General features: G+C 37.4%; 1 protein-coding gene across 4 annotated transcripts in view; it reads right to left on the bottom strand.

Moving 5' to 3' along the window:
- ARHGEF3 (Rho guanine nucleotide exchange factor 3) overlaps nt 1–15,766 on the bottom strand; it is a gene marked incomplete at its 5' end in the record, with an annotated part of 107,906 nt that overhangs the window by 70,623 nt on the left and 21,517 nt on the right. For all 4 annotated transcript variants that reach the window (XM_083869373.1, XM_083869375.1, XM_083869376.1 and 1 more), the window contains one exon: nt 1,044–1,113. In XM_083869373.1, coding sequence (XP_083725499.1) covers nt 1,044–1,113 — 70 coding nt within the window. The remainder of the gene's footprint in view (nt 1–1,043; nt 1,114–15,766) is intronic.

Here is a 15,766-nt window from a genome sequence, read left to right as displayed (position 1 = left end):
ATTTTTTGTTTTAATGAAGTTTACCATATTATGAACAACACAGATCAGTAAATCCGTCAATGCCATTTAAGCAAATTTTTCAGCAAAGCATTTAAGTAATGTCTATCTATTTAACTATTTTGTTGGAAGAAGCTCAGAGAAAACAAATTTATATGGTCTCCCAGGTACAAGTCAGTCCACATTACAGGTAATGATAATTTAGTGTTCATTATACCAAAAAGAGTTTGCAAGGCAGAAAAGCCTTTCCTTTAACCAAAAGATTAGTATGACCTAGATACAACATGCAGGGACTTCTCCTGGACTGTATCCCAGGCTCTAGTACTTACACACACGGCAAACACACCACTGCCATTGCAACACCATCATCACAAAGTTTCACACCAAATGGTACAGAAGGGCTGACAGGCCACATGGCTGACTCTCTGAACAAATTAACCTACTAAGTTACCTCTGAAAGCTGAAGAAAACAAGAATAAAAGCGCTTGATACCACCAGCAAATACAAAGATTCTCAGTGCCATTTGCATTGCTTTTTCATGTATATTTTCAGTGATTTCTGTGGGAACACACAAGCTTCCATATTTCCTTACTCAAGCAAATGGAAATAAAACCTATTCCCTTCTGCCTTGCAAGATTCCCACATAATTTGTTATGAGTTAACTGTACTTCTGCAAACTTTACATATACAAATTTGCAATAACTTTACATATATCTATACTAGAATGAAACAGTATCAATCCAGTTTTCATCATTTGTTTTCAGATAGGAAAACACACTCTATTTTTTTAAATTTAAAGTAGGTTAATGTACAGTGTGATTATGTCCTGGACCCCTGAGAATAAATCAATCAATCATATTAAAAAGAAAAATAGCACTGCCATTTTTAGAACGCATTTTAGGAGGGTACAAAATTAAAAGTTCTAGTCTAAGTGTTTTGCTATGATTTTAGTCCTAACAGATCGTGGTTTAACTAAAAATGTCACACTGCAACAGAATGCAGCAGGAGGGAATGTTATACTCTGAACAAAACAATATAAAACTTACCCCTCTGAAATTCCAGCCCTTGGTGGAAGGAAACAAGGAAAAATTATTCTGTTGCTGCTGCTGTTTTGGCCTGCAAGATGAGACAAAGAAAAGTGTTGACATTTTCAGCTGCCATATTTTCTATCTCAGTAACAGAATGACAATAGAGAGAGAAAAGAAAAACACATGCTTCAAGTACTAAGACACTTAGACTTCCTTGGCTGTAGCCCTGACAGATTTCTGTCTTCAGTGTAGCTACATGTTTTAATTCAGACTGAGCACTTAGGGACATGGCAGCCTTTCAAGCGTTCAGAGATGCTGTGACTTGATGTCTGACAGCAACTCATTTCTCCCACAGATTTCCAGCAGAGACAACCCTGACCCAGTCTGTGAAGCTGCAATTATGCCACGCGTTGCAAGATGGTGCAGCTGGACTGGAGGGGGACATTTCAGAGCCTTTATTCCTGACAGGGGAGCTAGGCAAAGCTGTAAGAAGCAAGTTAGCCGGCCTCTTGTGTGACGTCAAAAAACTAGAAGTCGATTTCTGTTTTTACTCCTTCCAAAAAAAAAAAAACCAAAAACTTTCTCCTACCCTATAATTAACACCATAAAATTATTTTTGAAAAGTAACCATAACATGGCCCGCTTCTCTCCTAATGAGTGCTTTTCACCAGTAAGATCTTCAATTAGTTCACAAAGGTAGGCAAACATTGCTGGGATTTTACACATGAAATCAGATTAAAGTTCGAGTGACCTGCTGAAGCTGATGAGACCAACGCAGGGTTTGGCAGCAGGACCCAAGTGCTGAGCAACCTGTAACTCCAACCATGTAATTAGACATGTTACAGAAGCGATCACAAATAGTACCCAGAACACAAAAACTTGGTTAAAAAATAGCAAATTAAATGGCTGCTTGTTAAATCTCACCATCCAACAATAACACTGAAGTTAAAGCACTGAATTAAGACACAAGTTCTTCCCACTGCCTATAGTTCCTGAAGGACTCAAACACACAATACCCCAATTTTTTTTCTTAGAGTTAGGATAGCAATAGTTTCTATTGTCCTTTTTTCTGCCTTCTCTTTTTTGGTGTAAAATATTTGGTGTATGCATGAAAAATGTATGAACATTTAAGTTTTCATGTTCATTAAAACACATCATAGAACTGTGATCACAGTAAACATTTTTAAATGCCAGCCTAAAGGCAAAAAATTATAATTGTGACAATTAATTTTTGTAACATCGAAGGTTGAGATGTAACTCTTCTTAGTTTTTCACTGCACCAGCATGCCAGTCAGGCAAAATATTAATATTGAAGTGCATTGGTAAAGTCATTAAAGAGCACAAGACAGTATACAAGACAGACTTTAAAGACCGTCCCACTAACACATCCTCCTACTACAGCTTTCGAAGTTAAAAATATTTTGAAGTTGAATTTCTAACCTGAAAGCCTCACTGGAACAGTAAGTGCATTATAAAAAGAGAAAAATGTGATTAACAAGAGTGAGTTCCACTGATTATCAATTTTCCTTAATTAATGGTGGTTTGCACTTTTTATTCATAGAAGATCTCACACTGATGAGATGAAACAGGTTTTTGAGAAAGTACTGTGAGCTTTCTGTAAAGTTGTGGTTCTTGGTAATTTTTAAAAAATACATATGTTTGAACTTACATTTCATCATTTTAATCTTATATTTTAATGCAGTTCATGCATTTATTTTCCCATTTTGTTAAAAATTGCAGTAGTTTTATATTAATTAAGATGAATGTAGGGGAAGCAAAAGACATTTCAACTTCAATAAAGCAAGTTTTATGACAGTTTAGACAATATTTCAAGGGAAATGAATGACTTAATTAAAAATCACCTGCCCCCACAATCATTCTGTAATGAAAACTGAGAACTATGTAATAAGCAATAAATTTGTCATATCACTCAACTACACTCAACTGAAGTCCATCCAGCAGAAAAAGGATGGCTTAGAAATTGTTATCAATCTTTAACTTTCCCATTCACTGACAGTAACCCAGACTACACAAAACCAGCCAGACTTTTTAATGAGCAAACAAATCAAATTTACATTTTGCCAGCTTTCACAATAGGTACCCTCATCCCTCTTATCAATCAAGAGCCTTGCTTCATTTTGGTGAGAATGAATCTCCCCATCACTCACAACTGTCAGCTAACTCCTCTTTTTAATGCTACTGTGGCATTATTAAGGAGCCTTAAATGCAGCAGCCTAATGAAACAATGTAGTTTTTTACCAAAAGGACTTAATTAAAAGGCAGAGAAACATATGGAAGTCACTGTGTGCTCCTCCGTGACTTGCTGACCTGATCTGATACAATCAGGGTATAACAAAATTCTTCACAAAATATTTTTTCCCACCCACTATGTGCAGCACTCTCCTACAACGAGACTGAAACACCAGACTAATTTAGCAACCTAATTGCTACCTTAAATAGTTTCTTAAATAACTTCCACTTTCATGCATCTGGCCTGATTATTACATCCCTATTTTCTATTCTATCAGAGGCATCTGAAGTTTGGACAAGAGTGAATGCTTCAAGTCTATTTTCCCACTATGAGCAAGCATTTCACATAGCCCATCTCAAAGGTACAGAGATACTAGAACTGCAGAAGAACTATCCCACCATTTTCCTGAAAGACTGTTTCAGAAATCTCACTTTTCTCATAACTAGGAATGATCTAGATGAAACATATTTGTAACTTTTTTATGATCACCATTCTGAACCAACATTTTTCAGCCTAACACACTGCTAAATGAAAATGAAGTAACATGAAAGTTCTGATTCTCAAATACACCCCAAGTGACAAAATTTAGTTCTTCCAACAGAAAGACCTCATTTATAATTTTCAGTTTGGTCCTTCACTATCTTAAAGTTATTTTGATCACTTGGTCTTCCCACTGTCAATATTAATGAAAACTGTACTGACAAAGAAATGAAGTATTGTAGCTTTTTCAAACTTATTTTAAATTAATGTTTTGCTTTTTTTTTCCTACAACACCTTACTACTGTTACTTCAGATCATTCTGTTCACTGGATAAATCCATTCTGAAGTGTAGCAGGACGAGCAAATTAAGAAACAGCTTGTGTTACAAAACTATTAAATACTAAATACTAAATTCTACATTTTAAATACAAAACGGTCAAAGAATTCTATTTTTTAAAGAGCCAATAGATATTAAATTTTAGTAAGAGGGATACTGGTTCAATAATGTATTAGATGCACTTAGTTTCATAACAAAATAATTTACATGACCAATAATAAAAATCATCGCTGGCTTAAGTAGGTAGCAGATAGAACAAAATAAAACATTTGCTTGAAGAAAAAAAGAGAAGATACTAATAGACATTAAAAGAGAGGAGCAGACCTGACTTTTAGAGGCACATAAATTCTAAAATAAATTACTCAGATACTATAGTAAGGATTTTTCAAATGTCAAGGATGAGGTGGAGATGGTTCCTATAAATGAATGCACTATGATGAACAGTCTCGACATGCACCAAATAGGTCATCATAGACTAGATCATGTCAGATCTCTGAGATGAAGAGAGGAGGAGTTCCTCCCTAAAATTATTTACAATGAGAGTCTCAGACCTGTAATTTCTAAAATTTGACTTTTCTTACACATGGATCTCTTTTGGTTTAACTAAAAGGAAATAAAACGTTTCTCCTCAGCACTGCAGTGTTAAGAAGGAAAGACTAAAAGGTGAGGATACAAACGAACTCTTCAGACTTGGGAGAGAGGGGTCACCAAACCCTCCATCCGAGCTTGGCTTGGGGATTGCTTGGGAATAAAACCTGAAACCAAGTCCCTCCACTGTGAGGAAATACAAGCGGGGACCTGTCCCTTGGAGAGGCAGCCCTGGAGAAACTAAGCCCCCTGTCTGAGTGTACGCTGCATTTCACCTTTAAGCTCCAGCACTGGCAAGATAAACCAGGAAATGGCAGCTTCACTCCTTAGCCACTCAAATATATCTTAGACTCCTTGAAACATTTAGCAGGGAATGACTGACTTGCTTATGTGATAGTTCCTGGTAACCCTGTAGTTCAATAAGAATAATTTAGAATTTTACCAAAAAAACTTCCATTACTGCAGGAACTTCTGACACTGGTAATATCCCCTGTGCCCTCACACTTTCTTTGACCAAGGTAGTTCTACCACTGTTTTGTAGCCTAGGGAATAAAATGCTTTTGTCCTTAAGATGTACAGGATTTTCTGTTTAGGTTCCATCACACATATACTATGTATGTATTATAAAAATATTTTTAGACACTAAATTAACATGCATCCCAGAATAAATCAGTGGAGCTTTTTTCTGCAACTTTTACTTTGCTATAGGTTAGGTATATAATGACAACTGGTAGGTAAAAGTGTATAAAGGAATCTAAAAACTAAAATACAGACTGCATTTAAAAGTTTCTATTAAATTTACTAACAAAATGTTTTATCTGCCTTGAAGCATGATGATGAGTTAAGTGAACAGCTTATGGCCGTTTATATTAAGCTCATGCAGCTTTCACATCTTCATCTGATCTTCCAGTCTATCTGCACACAGAATCACTGACTACAGGAGTATTTGAAGATACGAATATCCAAACTGTGCATGTTTAGTTTAAAATATTCAGCTGTTACATCCGTTCAAAAATAAAAGCTCTTTTTGCAAATCTACATGAATACTCAGATAATAAAAGGAAAGCTCAAACCACGTGGAGACAAACTGTGCTAGGTAAAACTTCTTTTCAATCTGCTGAAATAAAGGTTGTTACTACAGCTGTAAATATTTTACAAAGATACTGTTAAATAATAAATAGTACTGCTCAGATCTGTTCTTTGTGAGGTCATCTGCTCGACCTATCAAATATGTACACTAAAATACAGGTGACGAAAGCACATTTCTTTTAACACAATGGAATAGTTGTGATACTAAATTCCACGCACAAAAAAAGTCAAAGTGGTTTACCTGGTGAAGCCTGAGATGTGCAAGACCATTTTAACTTTTAACAGTAGTTTTCAATACTGATTATCTCAGATATTTAAGTAACAGATAATAATAATGTATCTTTGGTACTGATTTTAAAAGCAGGAAAAAAGCTCATGCTTTGACCTACGTAATAAAAAACATTGACCCATTCACTTGTAATCTCAAAAACTATTTCTCTTTTACACTAGGCCTGTGAATTTTGGCACTAAACTGAGATTATGGAAAAATTCCATTTATTTTCCAGAAGTGTAAAGCAAATCTAACACAACAGAATTTGGCTTAGAAAATATTTAGGTTCATATTGAGAGTTTACTTGCTGGGTTTTTCTTGCTATAGGCAAAGTAACTCTGAGATTGGGTGCATGTTTGACTTGCCAGGGCCCCATCCTGCAGACAGGAGCTCATCACAAATGGGTAACTGGAGGTGGGGAGGCCACTCAGCTGAGCAAGACGGAACGTTTTCTATCCTGAGAGAAACAAAAACACCAAGGAAAAAACAGATAACTGATTTTCAGCTGATGTGTTGACTTCCTGAAAGTAAACACAATCTTTTACTGTCCTACTCGCATGAACTGGCATAAATGCATTAAGAAAGAAAAACAGCCCCTGCGAGCATGGCTGCAGAGACAAAGCAGGTACATGTAGCAGTAAACTGTCACACACCCACTCTTTTCCCGTGCTTTCTGCATGTTTATTTATAGTGTGAATCAATGCACTCTACCATAGCATACCCCATCACTAACAAAACCCAAAGAAGCTACAAAATGCATTTTTTTCATTTCTGTATTTGGTTCCTTTCCTGCAAAAATTAAAAACATCCTTATGAAATATGAAAAACAAAAAAATCTGAAGGTCAACTGAAGAGCAACTTTTCAATCTAAAAGTCAGATATTCCAAACGATGTAACATTTCACCTTCTGAAGAATAACAAGCTTGATTTAAAGCTTTAAACATAAATTATTTCTTCATTTCTAATTACTGCAGGTTGATGCAATAAATGCCATCAACATACAGGACTATAAAAGCATTTCCCTTGATATACATACAACTCTGGTCACATCTGAAGGAGAAATCTCTGGCTCTCGCCAACAGGGGAACCCAGATTTTTCTGCTGTTTGACCAAGGTACAGCTGCATTAATGCTGGGGAGGATGTGAACAGAGTCCTATATTATGTTTCTATAAAAAAAGATCACTGTTTCATGATTATTATAAAGGGCTGAGATGAGAAAGATAATTCACAGCTTTGCTTTGACTATGCAGCCTAAAAATATTCCTGTATCATTTCAATTATACTGGGAAGAAAAAATGGCAATAATGCTTGTTAATTTTTAGTCATTACCTTACCCCACTTGTGTATCCCAGAGACACACTGAATTCTTTACAGGGAGAGCAACTGCTCATTCAAAAGAAATGTTGGCTCATTTCCACCCAACAGCCACAGAGTATCCTCTGGTCCACAGGAAAACAAGATCTGATGGTAAGGCTTAACTGCCCCCATCATCACAGTCAGGAAAAGCCAAGCCTTGGAGCAAAAGCCACACAACACTCATGCTCAAGGAAAGACAACAGGTCTGCTCATTTTGTTTTCAAACTAGAACCTAAGGCTGGGAAATCCACTTAGGTTAGAAAGACTAGATATTTGCTAGTTAGACAGAAAAAAAGAGGTTTGCACACAGAGAAACCAAACAAGGGATTTCTTAGCTGTTCAAAATCCACCCAAACAGTTTTTTCATCTCTACCATAGAGAACCTACCAACACTCTCAAAATCCATTCAAGTGCCATCACATCACGTTCTTGATAAAGGCAATGGGTGTGTTCTGAAACCCTTTTCTGTCTGGATTCATCTCATCTAGCTCTTTCTGAAGGTAAACTTGATTTCCTGTGGAGCTCTGATTCACTTGCAGACATTCAGAGAGATCAGAAGCACTGAATAAAGCAGGCAACAGCATTTAAAACAAGTAACATCTGTAAGGCATGATTATACACGTATAATACGCTATTTTAAAACTTTTGTATGCTGGTTCCTTATTCTTCATTGGTAACTTCACATTTTTCTGCATTACAGCTGACATGTCACCTGAAAAAGCAAAAAAAAATGTAGGTTTCTCACTAAAAGATTGATAGGATCATTATAGCAAATTTAGAAACTTTTCTGTGTTGAAAAGTAAAACACTCTTGGCATACCTTTCCAAGAGAGCTGTGTGATACTTTCACACTTCGCTTTCAAGGATATGGCACTAAGCCAGTCAGACAAGGGAGGAAATCTGCTTTTGTTAAATGTGATCAGTTATAGAGGATTAACTTTCAGCATAATGTTTCACTGAGCGAGAGTGTTCTTGCTTGAAGGGTTTCACACTGAATAACAAGAACCACTCCTGCAATATCTATGCAGACAGACCAGAACATCTTATCTTGAGATTGTAACAGGCCTGTCACCACCAGAGCTAATAAACTGAACTTTTTCAAGTAGATGCAGCCATGCCCATGACTTATCTTTAGCATGCAGTAACTACCTCTCTTAAAAAGTCAAATTACCCCACAATTTTCTGTCTTCATTAGTTCTGCCCTCCAGCATGCCTAAAGGATTGGAGGCTGTCATGGCAGATTGTCACATACAGATCAATAATTTGGACATAAAAATCTCACCAAATATTAAATTCTGCAGCATCCTGGGGCCCTGCTCAGAACATAAGCAAGTTATGTTATGATGGAACATAACATAAGCAAGTGTAGTTATGATGGCATAACTACAACATGGACAACAGAAATTCTCCCGCACTTTGACCATAGTCAGTTAAATAAAGAACAGAATATTAAGAAGTGGGGGAAGAGCCAGAAACTCAGAGAATAATACAATCATTAAGGCTGCAAAATACCTCCAAGATCATCAAGTCCAACCTTTCACTGATCACCACCATTTCAACCAAACCACAGCACCAAGTATCACATCCAGCTGTTTCTTGAACTTCTGCAGGGATGGTGACTCCACGCCATCCCTGGCCAGCCTGTTCTAATGGCTAACCACCCTTTCAGTGAAGAAATTCTTCCTGATGTCTCATCTGAACCTCCCTTGATGGAGCTTGAGGTAATTTCCTCTTGTGCTGTCATTTCCACTTGTCCTCATCACGTTATCAGTAACAAAGCCTTTCATGGGATGTTGCAATATTTAAATCAAGCCTGAGGGATAAAGCTTCAACTTTTTCAACTTTTTGCCATTCATAGAGATTTTGTTTAGATTTTTTTTTTAAGAAAATGCCAAATCACAATACTTTATCTTTTTCCTTTGAGTGTTGTTTTAAAGACAAGCATCCAACAAAACCTTGGAGACAATACTTACAATCTATTAAATTACTAAGACCAGTAAGTACAATAAATCCAACAAAATATTTAAGAGACTCACAGCTGAAGCATCTGTAGTGAATGTGGTATCAGTATGTGATATATAGATAAAAGTCATCAAGATCAAACTATGTAGCTTTTAGATTTACAAAGACATCTTTGCTTTTAAGACCTTCACCTGCATTACTAGCAGATTGGACGCCAGGAGGGCCCAAAAATAGCGATTTCACCTCAATTTCATCGCATTTCCATCTGCGCAGTAATTCCTATTAAGTTGCATAAATAACTACAAGCAACTATCAGCCCCTGGGGCTTAGAAAACTGTTTTCTACTCATATTTAACAAAGTGATCTTCATTCATATTCAGCTTTAACATATTTTTGTAGATCTCAAAAATAATTACCAGAGTCCTGTAAACATTTACTAGTTAAGTTTCCCTTTTTTTACGTAACTCTCCTTTTTACAAACTTCTCCTTACGGCCACAACTCCCGTGAGTACCACAAGTATTTTTTGTTATTCCATGACAGTGAAGCTACCAAATCAAATCCTGAAATGCTTTCAAAGTTTCAAAGTTTATTCATATCATAAACACCAGATTTATTTCCTCTTTGTTCTGAATGAAAGTGAAATAAATATGAACAAGGCAATTGTATGCACAAAGGCCAGTTTACAAGGAGTAAAGGCAAGTACAAGGAGAGCTAAATTTAACAACAAACATTTTCAGGATATTTCATTTAACACTGACAAATTTATTTCTGAAAAAAGCAGAAGAGTTTTTGAAGGCAATTTATAAAGAGACACTGAAGTCAACAAATACTGACCTCTGCCATGTGACTTGTGTGATCCTGACTTTTGTTGCACAGTGATGTCAGAAGGCTACCAAGACAGTGTCTATTAACAGTATTAGTCATATGTAAATTATTTACATAATTCTTCAAGATAAAAATAAGTTATAGTTTCTGAGCAGATTTTTTACTACAAGTTTGGCTTAAGAAGTTGCCTTACAACTAAAACATTTGAAGCTGGTGCCAAATTTTACACCATACTTTTCATTGGTCTTTGGGATGATACCTCAGCAATACATTGAAAAAGCGTTTCTACTCTGAAACCAGACACACCTGTCAACAGATGTGGGGTTTTATGCAAGAGAATTACTTCCTGTTAAGTAAGCAAACCCCCCATACTTTCACAGAAGGGACATTTAACCTGAGATGCAAAAGCAAAATGTTTTCAGTTAGTTATCATTCACAACTGGGTTCCCGTGGGAACGTTTCCTGCATCGCTGTTGCCATAGTAATTACTATAGAAACTCTGAATGCAACGTAGTCAAACCTGTTGAAACTATGGTACCATTAAAACTCCATTTAAAATATCCACTCAGGACAGAAAACATTCACTTATATCTACTTTTGCCAACAACAAGTTAGGTTTTCTAGTCTCTTCAATATAAATACACAAATTAATTTCAGCTCAAGACCATTTTACAAGAGCATACAGGAAACCTTGTTAAAATAATTTTCTTACAAGTACAGAATCCTATATTTTAAAATAACATTATACCAGTGATGGCTCTTAAATAGTTTATATTGTTTTGTCCCAGGTCAAAGAACATTCATTAAAAAGAGCACTTATCAGTAGGAGATATCTGGAGCTCGTTTTTTCCAAAATGTATATATAAGTATATATAAAAAAATAAAATTTATTTCTATGGATACATACTCACACTCCTATGATTTTTCTTTTCCTTCTAGACTTCAATCCCTGTAAAACCACACATTAACACAAGAAGTGAGGCAGGAAATGGGATTTCGCTATCAAGAAAAACAGTGATGAGCCGCCAATGGAAGAAATTAGCACTTGCACATCTGCACACACAGTTTTGTTCTTTTCTTTATTTCCATCACATTTTTGTTTTTGCTTTTTTTTTCCTGACACTCTCCCCTGTTACGTTTCCTCTGACACTTTTAATGCCATGCCTTAAAATTAGAGCACATCGATCTTTGTTCTCACTCTCGCTGATAGCTGATGTATTTGGGTTTCAATGAGGTACATTAGAGACACACACTGCAATATTTCATTATAAAAACTGGAAAGCTCCCAAATCACAAGAACAAAAGAACAGGCTTTTCCAGTCTCTATACAGAAAGCACTAGAACACAAGGATAATATCCCCAGTCACTACAGCAGCTGAAGTAAGAGTCAAACTACAAGGGAAGAAATCAAACAGATGTTGATTTGATCAATGACGATGCAAAGGCATTTAACATTTCCTTTATGGTCATGGATAGCAGAGCTACTGTTGGTAGCCTAGATGAATGATCCTACTCTTTTTAAATATGTCAAGTATGTTCTGGAGCCAAGCTGCTGGATTTTTTCCAATCACTTACACTGTATCTCTTGATTAATAAAACACTACCTGTGCTCTCAGGACAGTATTTTTTATTTCCAAATCTATCAAAAACAGTGTTCTACGAACAACTGATGTGAAAAGAGTTCACTTCAGCTGATACAACCCCCACTCCCAACTGAAGTGGGGTTGCACATCAAGGATTTCAGGCTGCTGCAAGATTCACTGATTGTGTTACCTGAGAGCCCTCCAGCCAGATCTCCCTGGATCAACCCTGACAACTTTAAACCAAGAAAGAAAGGATATGCAGCGATTTGACAAGTCAATCACTCAGGAGAACTGGCACAGTAATGAAGAACAAGTTTGCAATTATTTTATTGCACTATGGGCTCTTTGTTCAGGGTAAAGATTGAAGATAAAAGTTGCTTTCTTACTTCCAAGAGACTGAGGTGGCATCAAATGAGGTGAAGTAGCACTCTCATCACATGCATAGCACGGGGTGAGATGTGATCTCATGATCTCAGCCAGAACTAAAGATCAGAGGTTTAGCAATGAGCACCCACGGTGACAGCAGAACCCCCCCTCGCTGCTGCCGACAGACTGTGCTGGGGAAGGTCCTTGAGTGGCAGCAGCCCCGAAGCTGTGTCCCACACCTCAGCACCCACCACCTCCGTGGCCCCTGCCATAACAGGGCTGTGGTCAGCTCAGGACACCTGGGCTGCTGTTCTCCACCAAGGATGGGAATGGCCACGCTCTTTGGGGGCCTCCCTGGCCATGCCAGTACTAACCCGGGTCTCTCACCTCAACCCACACACAGTTATGTTAACACTGGAGCTCATTTGCTCTGGTAATTTTTGTATCTTCTAAAAAACAGAACTAGGCAATGAGGTCAGAAGTTGCTGGCAAGACCAACAGCACAGCCACATGTCATTTCCTGGCAAACCACACAGATGCACCTTGCTGCAAGTCTGACTTGCTGAGATACCTTGAAAAGCAAAGAAAATGGTTTCAGAACTCTGAGCTGCCATGTCCCTTGATGTCCTACTGAGAAAGAAAAGTTTGAGGGAGTTACTTGGTTGGATCATTAAAGTCAAAATGAGTAATAACTTCTATTCTTCAATAAATCTATACAATGGGTAGGAAAAGCCTGTTCTTTAAACTGTCATAAAAAAATCAACCACCCTACTTGGGGAAAAATGAAACTATTTTTTGTCCAAGCTTGTAAAATTGGGTGGCTCTTCTCAAGAGAGAAATATTTAAAATTACTAGCAAGTTAAAAACATTGCATCTTATCCACAAAGACAAACATTAACACTGTGTCTGATACACAACAAAGAACTTTAAGATGATCACGAAACTCAATTTCACAGAAAAAAAAACAAAAACCAGAAAAGAAGCATCACAGTATTTTAAGTTATCTTTAAATGGAAACCAGATCAAAGCAGTAACATCTTCACATTAGTGTAATATAAACAGAGTGGCAGTACACTTGTAATGGAGTTCTACTGTGAGCAAAAGCTTCAGTTAAAAAAAAAAATGCCCTATAGTGCATTTGAGATGTAACTGATTGCTAAAAGGCTATTAAGGCATTAAATTACCAGAGCAGACATTTATTGTAAGCATGCTCCAGTATCAGGAGTGTCAATCTTTGCACATCAATTACAAAGCCTAATAGACAATTAACACACAATAAAAAGTGGGTGTAACTTCATTTTTAGAACAGCTTCACACAAAAAACGTTCTGTTCCCAAAGTCCCAAAACACATATGAAGTACTGTGTAAAGAACCTGAAATTTTCGATATTTCACATTCAAATAAATACAGGCACTTTAATAACTGAGCTTGTTTTCCTACAGAAGTCAGCACTGTAAACAAAAGAAATTCACATACTTTGTTAAAATCTCCTTTTGATTAAGTCTGTAACAAAGCAAGACAACCAGCTTTGTTACTGATCCCAAATCTTGCTCTGCAGCACCACAGTGTTGTTTACTTGAGCAATTTCTAAACTGCTGGGTTAGGCTGAGAAAACAGGTCAGCATTTCCTCAGGGGAAAGACAGCTTGTTGCTTCACCAGGCTACAAACCATCCTCATCTATTCACCCAGCTGATGCAAAATCCTAAATTAACTGTGACTTGATGATGGATTAGACAGTTTTGGGGACAACCAATATCTTGGCAAGAGAGTCACAGGTTCCTAACTGGGCAAAAAATTATTATTTTAATCACCAATTAAAACAGTTTGACTTGAAATTGGCAAGGAAATAATACTCAGGAACTTTGATGAGATTTAACACAAGACCATTTCCTATTAATAGGGACACCAGAGATTCAGAATCCAAAACAAGATTTTGCCAGTTCTAAAGTCTCTGGTCAATCTTCCTACATGCCCTTTGTGACAATTATGTGCATCTGTAGGTAGAAGTCAGTTGCTGAAAGGCCTGAGGCAGGAGCAGGGTAAGAGAAAATCATGATCCTATCCTATCTTTATGGAAAAAACAAACAGCTGAACATTCATGGCCTGTGTTCCTCAGGGAGACAGGGACAGCTGCTTCAGTTACATGGAATTTCACATTAGCAGAGAAATGTAAGAAATCGCTATTCTGTTTATTACTATAAAATTAGCATACACAATTTTTCCAAATTAAGTGCACAGAGTCAGGGAGTATTTCACAGTTGTCTTCTTACAAACAAGCTCTTTAGGAGCTGCAAAAGAAACCTGCTACACCTGACAAGAGAAAGCTCTGCAATGCACACCTACAGACACTGAAGGACACTGCTGGTCAGAAAAGTCCAGCCATACCCATACAGCACACACACAGTGACAAAACCAGACACACATAAGCTTCAGAGAGGAAATTAAGAAATGGTTCTGGTGCTAAAGAATTTGCCTTTTCAATACCTTGATACAGATACTAAAAAAACTACCATGAAACCAAGTACTGTAATATCAAGTCTTTCAAAACAAAAGACAAAACACCAGTGAGAGAGAGAAATTTGGCTACAGCTTTAACAGAATTACCAGGTGACAGGTTTAATAAAGAAAAGAAGGCAGCGGGGAGTAGCACACACACCGCAGACAGACAGCGGCAGTTCCCAAAGCATCGCTGCCTCCTCCAGGCCCGCCGGTTCCAGTACACGGACAATGAAACCATCATGTTCTAGCAGACTGGAAGGAAACAGCTGGAGGAGGTTATTACCATTTTGTTATTTCAGAGATAATAAACCAGCAGATTATCAAATAAATTTCGATGTTTAATGATAAACTACTGTTGTGGTTTGAAAGCAAAACGAGTGAGAGGCTCCAAGTCAGAGATATAATTTAATGAGAAGAAAGGTAAAAAGGTAAAAATAAAATAAAATAAATGCAATAACACAAAGAATCACTGACAGGGTCAGAATACAACCTGAGCAGGATGGTGGAAGCAGTCCAGGTGAAGTGCTCTTCCTGAAGCAGTGATCCTGTAGAAAGGTCTGGGAGCTCTGGTCCTCTGGGAATCCAGTGGGTAAGTGCTGCTTGCACTGTCCCACATACCAGCTTATATCCAGGTGAGAATGCTTGGCTCCTCCCCCTGGGCAGAGCATCTCACAATAGCATGAGAAGTGTGAAATGGGTCCTTGATGGCCCATTAACAGAGGTAACCCCTGGAGGGAGTTACCTGTGACTCATGGGCCATTAGCAGAAGACACCCCAAAAGTCATTAGCAGAAAACACCCCAAAGGCGTTAATGGGCCATTAGCAGAAAAGGCAGGGGGCTTGGGAAAACACTAGCCCACCTGGTTTCAACAGTTCATGAAGATGGTGATAGAATAAATACTTTGTGTACAGCCTACGCTGGAACCCAGGACAACTACTTAAACTCTCTAAATCCTATTTTTTTTCTCTCTGATTTTTTCTTCATTTGTATGGAGACTGGTGGATATTTCCCACAATTTTCTGTTTTGTTATGCAGTGCCCCCGTGTCAACACAACACAGGGGAAGAAGATGAAAGAGCTCTTTGGGTCAGTTGCTAGTTTAGATAAAGGAGGATATCCGGGGGAAGAAAAA

Source organism: Zosterops lateralis (assembly GCF_965231275.1).
Source record: "Zosterops lateralis genome assembly, chromosome: 11".
Classification (NCBI taxonomy): Eukaryota; Metazoa; Chordata; class Aves; order Passeriformes; family Zosteropidae; genus Zosterops; species Zosterops lateralis.
This window is presented reverse-complemented; position numbering and strand designations above follow the sequence as displayed.